The 15,886-nt window shown below is 42.6% G+C and overlaps 1 protein-coding gene across 1 annotated transcript in view; it reads left to right on the top strand.

Annotated features, from left to right (window-relative positions):
- Nucleotides 1-15,886, top strand: part of NALCN (sodium leak channel, non-selective) — a 1,068,865-nt gene that overhangs the window by 205,930 nt on the left and 847,049 nt on the right. The window contains exons 4-5 of the mRNA XM_040425261.1: nt 3,107-3,190; nt 6,034-6,173. Of these exons, the coding sequence (XP_040281195.1) occupies nt 3,107-3,190; nt 6,034-6,173 (224 nt within the window). The remainder of the gene's footprint in view (nt 1-3,106; nt 3,191-6,033; nt 6,174-15,886) is intronic.

Below are 15,886 nucleotides of genomic sequence, written 5' to 3'. Positions count from 1 at the left end.
CAAACCCATTTATGACTGTCATTTCATGCACCAGTCTTGATAAGAAGTGCTCTGGAGTAAGATGCACCAGTTCAGGCTTCTTAATAAATGGCACATCTCTCGTAAGCCTGCGTGTGCCAGAAAAGCAACCAGCTATGAACTGGCGTAGATTTGTGCTATAATTTTGGTGATTATAGTAAATCTCTCAAGCCATAAAGGCCACAACCCACCCACTAGACCCCACCCACATTTTGAAAAGTGACAAGAGCAGCATCAAATAAAAAAAATTAAAAAGTTGGAGTTTTTGAAAGTAAAGTTATGCTTTTTACAACTTTTGTATGCCAGAGTACTGTACTTTGATAAAAAAAAAGTCCTATCTCTCCCAAACAAAAAGCAAAAATAATTGTATTAGCATATATAAAATGATATCTGTTTAACCAACAGAGACAAAAAATAGCCTGGTCATTATGGACATTTTAGACTGGAATTAAGGTGTTAAGCAGATTATGGTGGATGACTAAAATAATCTCCTGAAATGTGTGTTAATTTCAGATGCTCATGGAAAATAGAATTTGCAAATGACACGTTTCAAACAGTGCCAGAGAAGCGCTCAATAGCATAACACAGCATATTTAAAGTCTGCAGAAGTGATTATTTGTACTTACATGGTAACTGCCTCAAGCTGTCACTTGTAATGTTTGAGCCAAGCTTGCAACAGAGCTGATGATTTGGGGAGAAGCTGTGTAGATGAATTACATGTTAAAATGCATAACTATGTAAAATTCAAACCTAGGGCGACAACTTTGAATCCTTAAAGCAGTATTCTGGTTGTTCAAAGTTCTGAATGGAGAGGCAGTCCGCAGGAGCCCCAACCAATCATAAGAATGGGTACCCAGTAGCTCTCAGAGCCCGCGAGCTGAACAGATAAATAAAGTAGTTCACATACTCGACCTGCTGCTCCGTTCATTTGGGGAGGTACAAGAGGAAATAAGTATCTGTTCTCGTGATCGGTGGCGCTGCCAGCGGTAGAACCCGACCGATCTAATAGTTATCCCCGTAATACCTTTTTAATACATATATAATACACATTTGTCAGAGAGAGGCTTCAGACAGGCGGATCTTCTATCTTCATTCAGCAAGACCTGCGCTGACATCACAATTACGTCATCAAAGGTCCTTTTACAGGTCCTGAAAGAAGAAGCAAGAAGACGATGCCAGCTGCGCGATCAATTGGATAAGGTGAGTTAATTATATATTTTTTTAACCCCTCAATCGACATTTTAGTAAGCATTCTGTATTAAGAATGCAATTATTTTCCCTTATAACTATGTTATAAGGGAAAATAATAAAATCTACACACCACCTAACCCGAACTTCAGTGAAGAAGTCCGGGTTCCGGTCTGGGTACCACATTCAGTTTTTTATCACGCGCGTGCAAAACGCATTGCACCCGCGTGATAAAAACTGAACAATGCAACGCAATGGCAGTCAAAACTGATGGAAATTGTGTGCGCACTCGTGCGGGTTTCCCGCAATGCAAACGCGACGCATGCGGAGCAAATCCGGGACAGCCTTAGACAGCTTGTACCAAAGGAGTGGGGCAGCAATATCGCATCACAAGACGTCAGACTTCCATAGAAATAATTTCTCTGTGACTAGACAGCTCTCCTTAACCCTTAATGACCAAGCTTGATAAGCTCTTAATGACCAATGGTTTAATAATCCTAACTTATTGATTTGTTGAACTACTGAAATCATTTTTGCAACATAATTATTTTTTAGATATTTTTTTTGTTTGGGAAAACTGCCTAAAATGTAAAAAAAAAAACAGTAAATATGGAAATTGACACAAAGAATTATTTTGTGTAAGTCGTTGGGATATAATATGTATGGTTTGAATGGTGAATAAGGTGACTTTGTCGATGTTGTGGTTGGCTTGGGCGTTTTTTGTTCTTTTTTATTTGGATATAATTTTTCTACTTAGTTTTTTGTCTATTCTTGTCACTTATTAAAAGACCTCTGAGAACATTAACACTTTTTTTCTTTTTCTGCACTATATCTAACCATCCAAATAAGTCACAGTCAGGGCTCATGCACACATTGCGCTCCACAAATTGCAGATCTGCAAAACACGGATACCAGACGTATGGCCCATAATAGAACAGTCCTATCCTTGTCCGTAACGCAGACAGGTATAGGACATATTTAGTATTTTTGCAGATGCCATGGAATGGACATATGGATGCGGACAGCACACGGTGTGCTGTCTGCATCTTTTGCAGCCCCATTAAAGGGAATGGGTCCACATCTGACCTGCAAAAAATGCGGATCAGATGCGAACAAAAAATACGTTCATGTGCATGAGCCCTTACAGGGATAAACAGCCCGCTTTTGGGACATTGTATGCCGCAATACGGCCATGGAACCACAACGGCTGTGTGAACAGGCCCTTAGGGCTCATGAACACGACCGTATGCCCTCCGAGACATACGGTCCGTGAGCGGGCCATATGTCCCCGAGCGGCATACATCGTGCGCACAGGAGTGCACAGTATCATAGTAACCTATGATGATGTGCGCTCCCATGCGCGCGATGTATGCCGCTCCGGGACATATGGCCCGCTCACGGACCGTATGTCTTGGAGGTCATACGGTCGTGTACATGAGCCCTTATACTGAGAGGTACCTCCTGGGTTCCACTACGGTGTCCATTGTTTTCACAGCAAGAATAGCACTTCATGCTAAACTATTATTGCCTATAACAGCAGTATGAACATAGCCTTAGATGTTTTTAAACTGCCGGTTTACCCAGCATTCCGTTAGAGGGCATCTCTCTTTTTTACGTTTTTTCTTCAGAACTTCCAATCGCTGACCAAACACTGAGTATTGATTGGATTTAGTTATTTCATCCCACGTGAAAGTGTCATTTAGGTCTTGGTTTCAAATTCAGACCCAAAAAAATCTAATCATCCCAGACCAGGAAAATATCCTGTGGAGAACAATTGCCATATAAAACACGTCATAACTAGTTACATGGATTGTACAATGTATACATAGTAAAGAAAAAAGGTGGTATATTTTTTAAACATTAACTATGAATTGATTACTTTTGAACTTTACTTTTTCAGGGAGATACATCCTATGTCAAGGATCGTTGGTGTGTTTTTGATGGATTCATGGTCTTTTGTCTCTGGGTATCCTTAGTTTTACAGGTAATTCTAAAGAACACAATTTTAGCATGTTAAGAATACTAAGTTAAATAATATTAAAATATTTGTCATATGTTCAGCAGATAATTAGCTTTCTCCAGGGCACCATAAATATATCTGTAAATGGTCTAACTTCTGTGTCTCCTCTGCTACTAGAGTCAGTTGCCCCATGTGCTTCTGCATGGTGGCTTTTTACAGGGTCATATTACATAGGCTGCAATTGATAGAAATTGTCACAGGATCTAGTGGAGCATGCCACAAAATGTTCTGAATAAAATCAGAGACATATAGAGGTAAAACATGGCCCATATTATGGCTCTTTATATCCTGGAACTTGTACAGAGCCATAATTTGGTCATGTGCTTACATATATTATGCCGTGCACAGATAATGTGTAACAACTGGTAACTTTTTGTGTGAATATACCACAGTTTTTACAGAGTAGATTAAATTTCTGCTCATTCTGCGTTTAGGAGTCAATTGGGCAGCTCTGTTCAGTTGCTGACAACTGTCCTTATGCATAGTGTTTTCACACAAAACTATTGAGGTGTTTATGAGTTTTTTGCCACACTTATGGTGTAGTAAAACAGTATACCATATTTGCCCTATAATTTGAAACTTTTCTCACTTTTGGCTTAAAGTGGTGAGAAAAGTGGGCAGGGCTAACTAGGAGGGTGTCATGAGTGGCATCATTATGACGCATCTATTAAATTTGAATCCAAAAAATGGTGCAGTGGTCAGTGGTGCAATGCTGCAATTATTATCTCTTATATACAGCTCAGGATGCACCGCTTAAAGGGAGTCTATCACCTCCATATGGCCATATACAGCGCTTACATGGCTCTGTAGCACACCTATACAGGATTGTAACGGTACCTTTAGTTCTTTTCTTTAGACTTGCACAAGCAGGAAAAACAAAGTTTAATTCATATGCAAATGAGCACTCGCAAGGGCCCAGGGGCGGCGTTCAGTGTGTAGGCGGCCACGCTGCTCTGCCTTCTTTTCACTTTACTCCTCCCCAGTCTCTGCCTTTGCCCGCCCTCCAAGTCTCTTGCCTCATCGATAGGGCAAAGGCAGAGGCTGGGGAGGAGTAAAGTGAAAAGAAGGCAGAGCAGCCTGGCCACCTACACACTGAACGCCGCCCCTGGGCCCTTGCGAGTGCTCATTTGCATATGAATTAAACTTCGTTTTTCCTGCTTGTAAAAGTCTAAAGAAAAGAACAAAGGTACCGTTACAATCCTGTATAGGTGTGCTACAGAGCCATGTAAGCGCTGTATATGGCCATATGGAGGTGACAGACTCCCTTTAATAAATTAGTGGCATTTTACTCCCAACACAAATCCATTTAAGACTGGTGTATAAGATCGCAACTTTAAGGCCTCTTTCACACGGGCATCGCGTGTGAGGGCCAGATAGGATGTGGGTGCGTTGCGAGAATATGCATGTTTTTTCTGCGTGAGTGCAAAGTGTTTTAATGCGTTTTTTCACGCGCGTGAGAAAAATCGGCATGTTTGGTACCCAGACCTGAACCCGGATTTCTTCACAGAAGTTCGGGTTTGGGATCGGTGTTGTGTAAATTGTATTATTTTCTCTTATAACATGTTTATAAGAGAAAATAATAGCATTCTTAATACAGAATGCTAAGTAAATTAGGGATGGAGGGGTTAAAAAAAATAATAACATTTTTTAACTCACCTCATCCACTTGTTCGTGCAGCCCGGCTTCTCTTCTTTCTTTTCTTTGAGGACCTGGGAGAAAAGGACCTTTGGTAATGGACCATGTGACGGACCATGTGATGAGCGCAGTGACGTCACCAAAGGTCCTTTTCTCCCAGGTCCTCAAAGAAGAAGAAAGAAGAGAAGCCGGGCTGCATGAACAAGTTGATGAGGTGAGTAAAAATTTTTTTTTTTATATATTTTAACCCCTCCATCCCTAATTTACTTAGCATTCTGTATTAAGAATGCTATTATTTTCCCTTATAACCATGTTATAAGGGAAAATAATAAAGATCGGGTCTGCATCACCTAGCAACCATGCGTGAAAATCGCACCGCATCCGCACTTTCTTGCGGATGCTTGCTAATTTCACGCAGCCCCGTTCACTTCTATGGGGCCTGCGTTGCGTGAAAAACGCACAATATAGAGCATGCTGCGATTTTCACGCAACGCACAAGTGATGCGTGAAAATCACAGCTCATGTGCACAGCCCCATAGAAATTAATGGGTTCGGATTCAGTGCGGGTGCAATGCTTTCACCTCACGCTTTGCACCCGCGTGGAAAACTCGCCCGTGTGAAAGAGGCCTAATTAGTCAACCTGCTCAGCTCTTCTTGCTCTACATAATACATGTCCACTGTGGCAATTTCTCTTTTAATAAGAATTTTGCATATTTAGGTTCTATGTAAAATGAAGAAAATTTACCCGGGACAAAGTGGGTGGGTTCACATCATGTTTTATGCCACCATTTGACGTATACGGTATGTTAGAAAAAAAGGATACAAGAATGTAGCACACCATGTTCTTGTATCCTGCAGAGTCCGGCCAAAAAAAAAGTTAACTTTTTTTTTTTTTTACAGTAGAACTCTATGGTGAACAGATGCCATTGTATGGGAGGATGGGAAAAACGTGATGTGAACCCAGCCTTACACATTGTATTGTACTCTTTCAGAATTTTACTTACAATCTAAGGATTTAACCATTCTTAGTACCAGCTGGCAGCTATCTATTAATGCAACTGACAATAGTATGTCATCATTTTCCCTGTAAGGACACTTGTCCAGTGATTAAATTTCCAGTGAAAGGAAAATGCATTTTATATATTAGTTTTGTTTTGTCTGTTCACAATTAGGTTTTTGAAATTGCAGAAGTTGTTGATCAGATGTCTCCATGGGGAATGTTACGGATTCCTCGTCCTTTGATAATGATTCGTGCTTTTCGTATTTATTTCCGTTTTGAACTGCCGAGAACTAGGATAACAAACATTTTAAAGTAAGTCATCTAGTTTTTTTCTTATTGCTACCATAGCAACTGTATATATTTCAAGATGCTGAATAATACTGTATTTTAAAAAGTGTGACTTATTTCGTATAATGAGTATATACTTTGAAATTCAAATGATTCACAATCTCCTTCATTTCACAAACCTTCATTTATTGAGACTTTAAATTATACAAAATTTTAAAGTATTTTAACTCCTTCCCGCAGCATGACATAAATGTACGGCATGAAAAGCATTACATTAAGGCACCATGCTGTATTTTTGTGGCATGGAGATGGCAGCAGCTCAGGAACTGAGCCACCATCATCAGCAGTGGATGTCATCTGTAACATACAGCATGCTGCTAGCACCGATCCTAGCCGTTTAACCCCTTAGAGGTTTACATAGGGATGGAGATCTCTCTCCTTCCGATCAGACCTCGTAACGCATTTGCAGGGTCCCAGTGGTTGCCATGGAAGCTGGAAGCCCTACAAAGGCCACTATAGGTTAGTATATTTTACCAGAGATCAGAAAATTGTCCCAAGTGGGACCTAAAAAAAAGTGAAGAAGGTAAAAAAAATTTATAACATTTGTAATTGGTTAAAAAATGAAAAATAAAATAAACTGCACAAAATTGATATAGTCTCATCTGTAACAATCTGATCTATAAAAATATCACATTACCTATCCCGTAGGGTGAACACTGTAAAGAATAAAAATTAAAAACAATGATGAAATTGCTGTTTTTATCAAAAAGTCATTTGTGCCTCAAAATGTTAGCAATAAAAACTACACCCCGTCCCGTAAAAAAAAAAGCTCTCACACAGCTACGTTGATGGAAAAATAAGTTAGGAGTTTTAGATGTGGCAATGCAAAAAATATATATTTTTTTATCCACTTCTAGACCAGGCCATTTGCCCCCTTTCTGGCCAAGCCAAATTTTGCAAATCTGATGTGTCAATTTATGTGGTAATAACTTTGGAATTCTTTCTTATCCAAGCCGTTCAGAGATTTTTTTTTTCAGTACACAATGTACAAAATGTTAATGATAATTTTGATACAATATGTTTTACTGATCATTTCGAAAAATTCAATATTTTAGAAATTTGAATCTCTTTGCTTTTAAGACAGATAGTGATACCTCAAAAAATACTTACTAATTAATAATCACCATATCTTTACTTTATGTTGGCACCATTTTGGTAATGTAGTTTTATTAATTTTTTTAGGACGTTTAAAGGTTTCAAATTTTAGAAGCAATTTTTGGAATTTCCAAGAAAATTTCTAAAATCAACTTTTTGAAGGACCAATTAATTTCTGTAATTCACTTTGAGGAGCTTACATACTAGAAACCACCTATAAATTACCTCATTTTTGAAATGACACCCCTCAAACTATTCAAAACTGGTATTAGAAATGTCGTTAACCCTTTAAAGGGGTATTCTGGTTGCCATAAATACAGTCAGATCCATAAATATTGGGACATCGACACAATTCTAACACTTTTGGCTCTATACACCACCACAATAGATTTGAAATGAAACGAACAAGATGTGCTTTAACTGCAGACTGTCAGCTTTAATTTGAGGGTATTTACATCCAAATCAGGTGAACAGTGTAGGAATTACAACAGTTTGCATATGTGCCTCCCACTTGTTAAGGGACCAAAAGTAATGAGACATAATAATAATAATCATAAATCAAACTTTCCCTTTTTAATACTTGGTTGCAAATTCCTTGCAGTAAATTACAGCCTGAAGTCTGGAACGCATAGACATCACCAGACGCTGGGTTTCATCCCTGGTGATGCTCTGCCAGGCCTCTACTGCAACTGTCTTCAGTTCCTGCTTGTTCTTGGGGCATTTTCCCTTCAGTTTTGTCTTCAGCAAGAGAAATGCATGCTCAATCGGATTCAGATCAGGAGATTGACTTGGCCATTGCATAACATTCCACTTCTTTCCCTTAAAAAACTCTTTGGTTGCTTTTGCAGTATGCTTTGGGTCATTGTCCATCTGCACTGTGAAGCGCCGTCCAATGAGTTCTGAAGCATTTGGCTAAATATGAGCAGATAATATTGCCCGAAACACTTCAGAATTTATCCTGCTGATTTTGTCAGCAGTCACATCATCAATAAATACAAGAGAACCAGCACCATTGGCGGGAGGAAAATGCCCCTGCGTCTTATGGGGCGAATGCTGACCAGTTTAACATCGCTGGCTGCGATGTGCGAGCGGAGGAGGGACTGGGAGGAGGAGCTGGGGGCCGGCAATTGCGGTGGGGCGGTGCAGTCACTGTACTATAGCCCCACCCCGCCGCTCCAGTGCTGCACAAATATAAAATGTATTATTCAATTAAAAGTTATTAAACATGCCCCCCTCACTCCTAATAGTACCGTATATCCTAATAGCCTCTGTATAATGCCGGCAGGCAGGCCGGGCGGCAGCGTAACTCCCTGATGTCACGTGCCTGCACCGCCTACTTTATGAATGAAGCAGGCGGCGCAGGCAAGTGACGTCAGGTGCGTCTTATGAGCCGGTGCGTCTTATAGTTGCACCTGAGCAACTAGTAGTTTAACAAGTATATACTAGAAGGTAGATTGAGTTCAATACAGTAATCAGTGAGTTAATTGGTAACACTGGATATGTTACTACAAAGTGGTTATCCTTAGCAGGGAAAGTGCACATCCTTGCAAGGGTCACTTTGACATAAAGAAATACCAGCAGATAGTAGTCAAGCACATGACTAGTAGACAGGGAAAAGTTTATTGTTAACACCACAGTGTATGTCTCACACAATCTAGTTTTTTATACAGTCACAAATAAAGGGTATATTTTAAGTAGTCATTGTTTTCTGGGTAAAGTTGGTATTCAGCCTCATGGGCCTATTGTTATATACGGTATAGGGAATCCCATAAACATGTTAGGGTGGGTTCACATCTGCGTTCTGGATTCCGTTATGGCTTTCCCTTATAACATGGTTATAACATGGTTATAACGTAAAATAACGGAATTCATAAGACGGAAGGACGGATCTGTTATGCTGCCCATAGACTTGTATTATTACGAAATGCAAAACAGAAGCCTTTAACCACCTCAGCCCCCCTAGCTTAAACACCCTTAATGACCAGGCCACTTTTTACACTTCTGACCTACCCTACTTTCACCGTTTATTGCTCGGTCATGCAACTTACCACCCAAATGAATTTTACCTCCTTTTCTTCTCACTAATAGAGCTTTCATTTGGTGGTATTTCATTGCTGCTGACATTTTTACTTTTTTGGTTATTAATCGAAATTTAACGAAATTTTTGCAAAAAAATGACATTTTTCACTTTCAGTTGTAAAATTTTTTTAAAAAAAAGACATCCATATCTAAATTTTTCTCAAAATTTATTGTGCTACATGTCTTTGATAAAAAAAAATGGTTTGGGTAAAATTTATAGCATTTACAAACTATGGTACAAAAATGTGAATTTCCGCTTTTTGAAGCAGCTCTGACCTTCTGAGCCCCTGTCATGTTTCCTGAGGTTCTACAATGGCCAGACAGTACAAACACCCCACAAATGACCCCATTTCGGAAAGTAGACACCCTAAGGTATTCGCTGATGGGCATAGTGAGTTCATAGAACTTTTTATTTTTTGTCACAAGTTAGCGGAAAAAGATGATTTTTTTTTTTTTTCCTTACAAAGTCTCATATTCCACTAACTTGTGACAAAAAATAAAAACTTCCATGAACTCACTATGCCCATCACGAAATACCTTGGGGTGTCTTCTTTCCAAAATAGGGTCACATGTGGGGTAGTTGTACTGCCCTGGCATTCTAGGGGCCCTAATGCGTGAGAAGTAGTTTGAAATCAAAATCTGTAAAAAATGCCCTGTGAAATCCAAAAGGTGCTCTTTGGAATGTGGGCCCCTTTGCCCACCTAGGCTGCAAAAAAGTGTCACACATGTGGTATCGCCGTACTCAGGAGAAGTAGGGCAATGTGTTATGGGGTGTCTTTTTACATATACCCATGCTGGGTGAGAGAAATATCTCGGCAAAAGACGACTTTTCCCATTTTTTTATACAAAGTTGGCATTTGACCAAGATATTTATCTCACCCAGCATGGGTATATGTAAAATGACACCCCAAAACACATTGCCCAACTTCTCCTGAGTACGGAGATACCACATGTGTGACACTTTTTTGCAGCCTAGATGCGCAAAGGGGCCCAAATTCCTTTTATGAGGGCATTTTTAGACATTTGGATCCCAGACTTCTTCTCACGCTTTAGGGCCCCTAAAATGCCAGGGCAGTATAAATACCCCACATGTGACCCCATTTTGGAAAGAAGACACCCCAAGGTATTCAATGAGGGGCATGGCGAGTTCATAGAATTTTTTTTTCTTTGGCACAAGTTAGCGGAAATAGATTTTTTTTTGTTTTTTCTCACAAAGACTCCCTTTCCGCTAACTTGGGACAAAAATTTCAATCTTTCATGGACTCAATATGCCCCTCACGGAATACCTTGGGGTGTCTTCTTTCCGAAATGGGGTCACATGTGGGGTATTTATACTGCCCTGGCATTTTAGGGGCCCTAAAGCGTGAGAAGAAGTCTGGAATATAAATGTCAAAGATTTTACGCATTTGGATTCCGTGAGGGGTATGGTGAGTTCATGTGAGATTTTATTTTTTGACACAAGTTAGTGGAATATGAGACTTTGTAAGAAAAAAAAAAATAATAATTTCCGCTAACTTGGGCCAAAAAAATATCTGAATGGAGCCTTACAGGGGGGTGATCAATGATAGGGGGGGTGATCAGGGAGTGTATATGTGGTTATCACCCCCCTGATCATTCCCCTGTAAGGCTCCATTCAGACGTCCGTATGTGTTTTGCGGATCCGCGGTGTCCGTGTTTTACGTATTCACGGATCCGCAAAACCCATACGGATGTCTGAATGGAGCCTTACAGGGGGTGATCAATGACAGGGGGGTGATCAGGGAGTCTATATGGGGTGATCACCCCGCTGTCATTGATCACCCCCCTGTAAGGCTCCATTCAGATGTCCGTATGTGTTTTGCGGATCCGATCCATGTATCTGTGGATGCGTAAAAAACATACGGACGTCTGAATGGAGCCTTACGGGGGGTGATCAATGACAGGGGGGTGATCAATGACAGGGGGGTGATCAGGGAGTCTATATGGGGTGATCACCCCCCCTGTCATTGATCACCCCGCTGTAAGGCTCCATTCAGACGTCCGTATGTGTTTTGCGGATCCGATCCATGTATCCGTGGATCTGTAAAAAAACATACGGACGTCTGAATGGAGCCTTACAGGGGGGTGATCAATGACAGGGGGGTGATCAATGACAGGGGGGTGATCAGGGAGTCTATATGGGGTGATCACCCGCCAGTCATTGATCACCCCCCTGTAAGGCTCCATTCAGATGTCCGTATGTGTTTTGCGGATCCGATCCATGTATCCGTGGATCTGTAAAAAAACATACGGACGTCTGAATGGAGCCTTACAGGGGAGTGATCAATGACAGGGGGGTGATCAATGACAGGGGGGTGATCAGGGAGTCTATATGGGGTGATCACCCGCCAGTCATTGATCACCCCCCTGTAAGGCTCCATTCAGATGTCCGTATGTGTTTTGCGGATCCGATCCATGTATCCGTGGATCTGTAAAAAACATACGGACGTCTGAATGGAGCCTTACAGGGGGGTGATCAATGACAGGGGGGTGATCAATGACAGGGGGGTGATCAGGGAGTCTATATGGGGTGATCACCCCCCTGTCATTGATCACCCCCCTGTAAGGCTCCATTCAGACGTCTGTATGTGTTTTGCGGATCCGATCCATGTATCCGTAGATCCGTAAAAAACATACGGACGTCTGAATGGAGCCTTACAGGGGGGTGATCAATGACAGGGGGGTGATCAGGGAGTCTATATGGGGTGATCATTCCCCTGTCATTGATCACCCCCCTGTAAGGCTCCATTCAGACGTCCGTATGTGTTTTGCGGATCCGATCCATGTATCCGTGGATCCGTAAAAAACATACGGACGTCTGAATGGAGTCTTACAAGGGGGTGATCAATGACAGGTGGGTGATCAATGACAGGGGGGTGATCAGGGAGTCTATATGGGGTGATCAGGGGTGATCAGGGGTTAATAAGGGGTTAATAAGTGACAGGGGGGGGTGTAGTGTAGTGGTGTTTGGTGCTACTTATTACTGAGCTGCCTGTGTCCTCTGGTGGTCAATCCAAGCAAAGGGGACCACCAGAGGACCAGGTAGCAGGTATATTAGACGCTGTTATCAAAACAGCGTCTAATATACCTGTTAGGGGTTTAAAAAATCGCATCTCCAGCCTGCCAGCGAACAATCGCCGCTGGCAGGCTGGAGATCCACTCGCTTACCTTCCGATCCTGTGAACGCGCGCGCCAGTGTGCGCGCGTTCACAGGAAATCTCGCGTCTCGTGAGATGACACGTATATGCGTGACTGTGCCTGCAGCTGCCGCCTCCGGAACGCGATCCTGCGTTAGGCAGTCTGGAGGCGGTTAAAAGGCATTTTGTCTTAATAGAAGTCTATGGGAACCATAACGGTTCCGTCCCGTTTCCGTTATGCAGAACGGAGAAAAAAGTCCTGTCGACAGGACTTTGTTTTCCGTCTTGCTTGACGGGAACCAGACGGATCCGTTATGATTCCCATAGACTTCTATTAAGACGGATCAAAACGGAATGCCTCTTAAAGGCTTCCGTTTTGACTTCCGTCTTATGGATTCCGTTATTTTCTGTTATAACCATGTTATGGAAAGCCAAAACGGAATCCAGAACGCAGATGTAAACCCACCCTTAAAAAAAAAAAGAATTGCAATTTTTGTCCACTTACCAAAAAATGAAATAAAAATCGATCAAAAAGTTAAATGTATCCAAATTGGTGCCCATTAAAGTTGCGGCTTGTCCTGCAGAAAACAACATCCCACACACACACACACACACACAAGTCAACAATAACATAAAGTTCCATGTTACAAAATCTAGATGCTGCTGCTTCCCTTCGGAGCCCTGACATTTCCACAGATAGCAGTTTATGACCACATTTGGTGTATTTCTGTATTCTATCAAACACATATTGGATCAAAAGCATCACTACACACCTAGCTAAATTCCTTGGGTATGTAGTTTCAAAAATTGGGTTATTTATTGGGGTTTCCACCGTACAGGTACATCAGGGGTGCTGCAAGTTCAGCTTGGCACCCTAACCATTCCACCAAAAGCCAAATGGTGTTCCTTCCCTTTTGAGCCCTGCTGTGTGCCCTAACAGCAGGTTGCAACCACATATGGGGTATTGCCGTACTCGGGAGGAATGGCATAACAATTTTTAGGGTATGTTTTCTTGGGTTAACCCTTGTATAAATGAAAATTTCTTGTCTTCTGGCTTCCCATGTTGTTCCCTTGCTGTTATTCAAGTCTCCTCTGACTTGGATTTTCTGGATTGGTATTGTGACAAAGTTTTTAGCTTCTGGTGATTTGGTATTGTATTGATCTCCTGGTTTTTTACTTTCTGGCGTGTGTGTTTTCTTATTCGCCTTGCATGTAGATAGATATTCTCCCCAGTAGCTAGCTCAGTATATAGGGCACCTGATGGAGCCTGTACAGTAGCACACAGAAGCATAAATACGTGTGTATTTGGCCTCCCTCACAGAAGCACTCCAGGTTAGAGTTGAGCGGACACCTGGATGTTCGGGTTCGACGAGTTCGGCTGAAATTGAAAAAAAAGTTCGGGTTCGGGACCCGAACTTGACCCCGAACCCCATTGAAGTCAATGGGGACCTGAACTTTTGGGCACTAAAATGGCTCTAAAATAGTCCTGGAAAGGGCTAGAAGGCTGCAAAAGGCAATGTGTATGGCAACTGTTCTGCAAACAAATGTGGATAGGGAAATGACTTAAAATAACATAAAATACAGAAAAATTAAAAATAACAATCTGGATCTAGGAGTAGGAGGTTGAGGAGGCGGTGGATCAGTGGCGGATCCAGAGCCTGGTCTCGGGAGGGGCACTTTCAGATTTTTTCTGTCTGACGCCACAAAACAATGGTTCTTATAGAACAGACTACACAGTGTATGCTATATGTGTATAACAAACATATTTCACATGAAAACTTACAATTACTTGACTTGGCCCTTGGGGATCTCGGACGCCACTTCAACACTTTGGCCGGGTGCTCGGTGGAGCTGATGTTGTGTTTTATCCTAATGAGAAAGATTTCATAATAAGGATTTGGAGAAGGGGCAGAGGGATAGCAGAGCAGGGAGAGGCTGGTGCTTCTACTAGGGGGTCATTCCATGGGGGAGTAATAAAGCCCCCCCAGTAGAAATGATTCTGCCCCCAGTTTAGCTAATGTCCCCATAGTGCCCCTATAATGTCCCAGTATAAAATATCCCTATATAGTGCCCCTAGTAAATGCCCCCATAGTGCTCCACACCCTCCTTCCTCCTAGTGTCCCCCATAATGTACCAGTATAAAATTCTCCAGTAGATGCCCTCAGTGTCCCCCATAATTTGCAAGTATAAAATACCCCTTCTTAGTGCCCCCCGTAGATGATCCCATAGTACTCTTCACCCCCTTTCCCCATAGTACCCACCATAATGTGTCCCAGTATAAAATTGTACTGTACAGAGCGCCCATATAAAATACCCCTTCTTTGTGGCCTCAATAGATGCCCCTATAGTGCCCCCAATCATGTGCCAGTATTAATAACAGCCCCCCATGTGCCAGTATTAATAACAGCCCCCCATGTGCCAGTATTAATAACAGCCCCCCATGTTGCAGTATTAATAACAGCCCCCCTGTGGCAGCAATAACAGCCCCCCCTGTGCCAGCAATAACAGCCCCCCATGTGCCAGTATTAATAACAGCCCCCCATGTGCCAGTATTAATAACAGCCCCCCATGTGCCAGTATTAATAACAGCCCCCCATGTGCCAGTAATAACAGCCCCCCCCTGTGCCAGCAATAACAGCCCCCCTGTGCCAGTAATAACAGCCCCCCACCTTTGCCAGTAATAACAGCCCCCCCCGTGCCAGTAGTAACAGTCCCCTGTGCCAGTAATAGCATCCCCCTGTGCCAGTAATAACAGCCCCCCTGTGCCAGCAATAACAGCCCCCCTTTGCCAGCAATAACAGCACCCCCCCCCGTGCCAGCAATAACAGACCCCCTGTGGCAGTAATAACAGCCCCCCTGTGCCAGTACTAACAGCCCCCCTGCGCCAGTCATAACAGCCCCCCTGTGCCAGTCATAACAGCCCCCCTGTGCCAGTCATAGCAGCCCCCCTGTGCCAGTCATAACAGCCCCCCTGTGCCAGTAATAACGGCCCCTCTGTGCCAGTAATAACAGCCCCCCTGTGCCAGTAATAACAGTCCAGCCGCCAGTAATAACAGTCCCGCCTCCAGTAATAACAGCCCCCCTGCCAGTAATAACAGCCCCCCTGCCAGTAATAACAGCCCCCCGCCAGTAATAACAGCCCCCCTGCCAGTAATAACAGCCCCCCCGCCAGTAATAACAGCCCCTCTGTGCCAGTAATAACAGCCCCTCTGTGCCATCAATAACAGCCCCCCTGCCAGTAATAACAGCCCCCCCACCAGTAATAACAGCCCCTCTGTGCCAGTAATAACAGCCCCCCTGCCAGTAATAACAGCCCCCCCGCCAGTAATAACAGCCCCCCCGCCAGTA

Source organism: Bufo bufo, chromosome 3, assembly GCF_905171765.1.
Source record: "Bufo bufo chromosome 3, aBufBuf1.1, whole genome shotgun sequence".
Classification (NCBI taxonomy): domain Eukaryota; kingdom Metazoa; phylum Chordata; class Amphibia; order Anura; family Bufonidae; genus Bufo; species Bufo bufo.
This window is presented reverse-complemented; position numbering and strand designations above follow the sequence as displayed.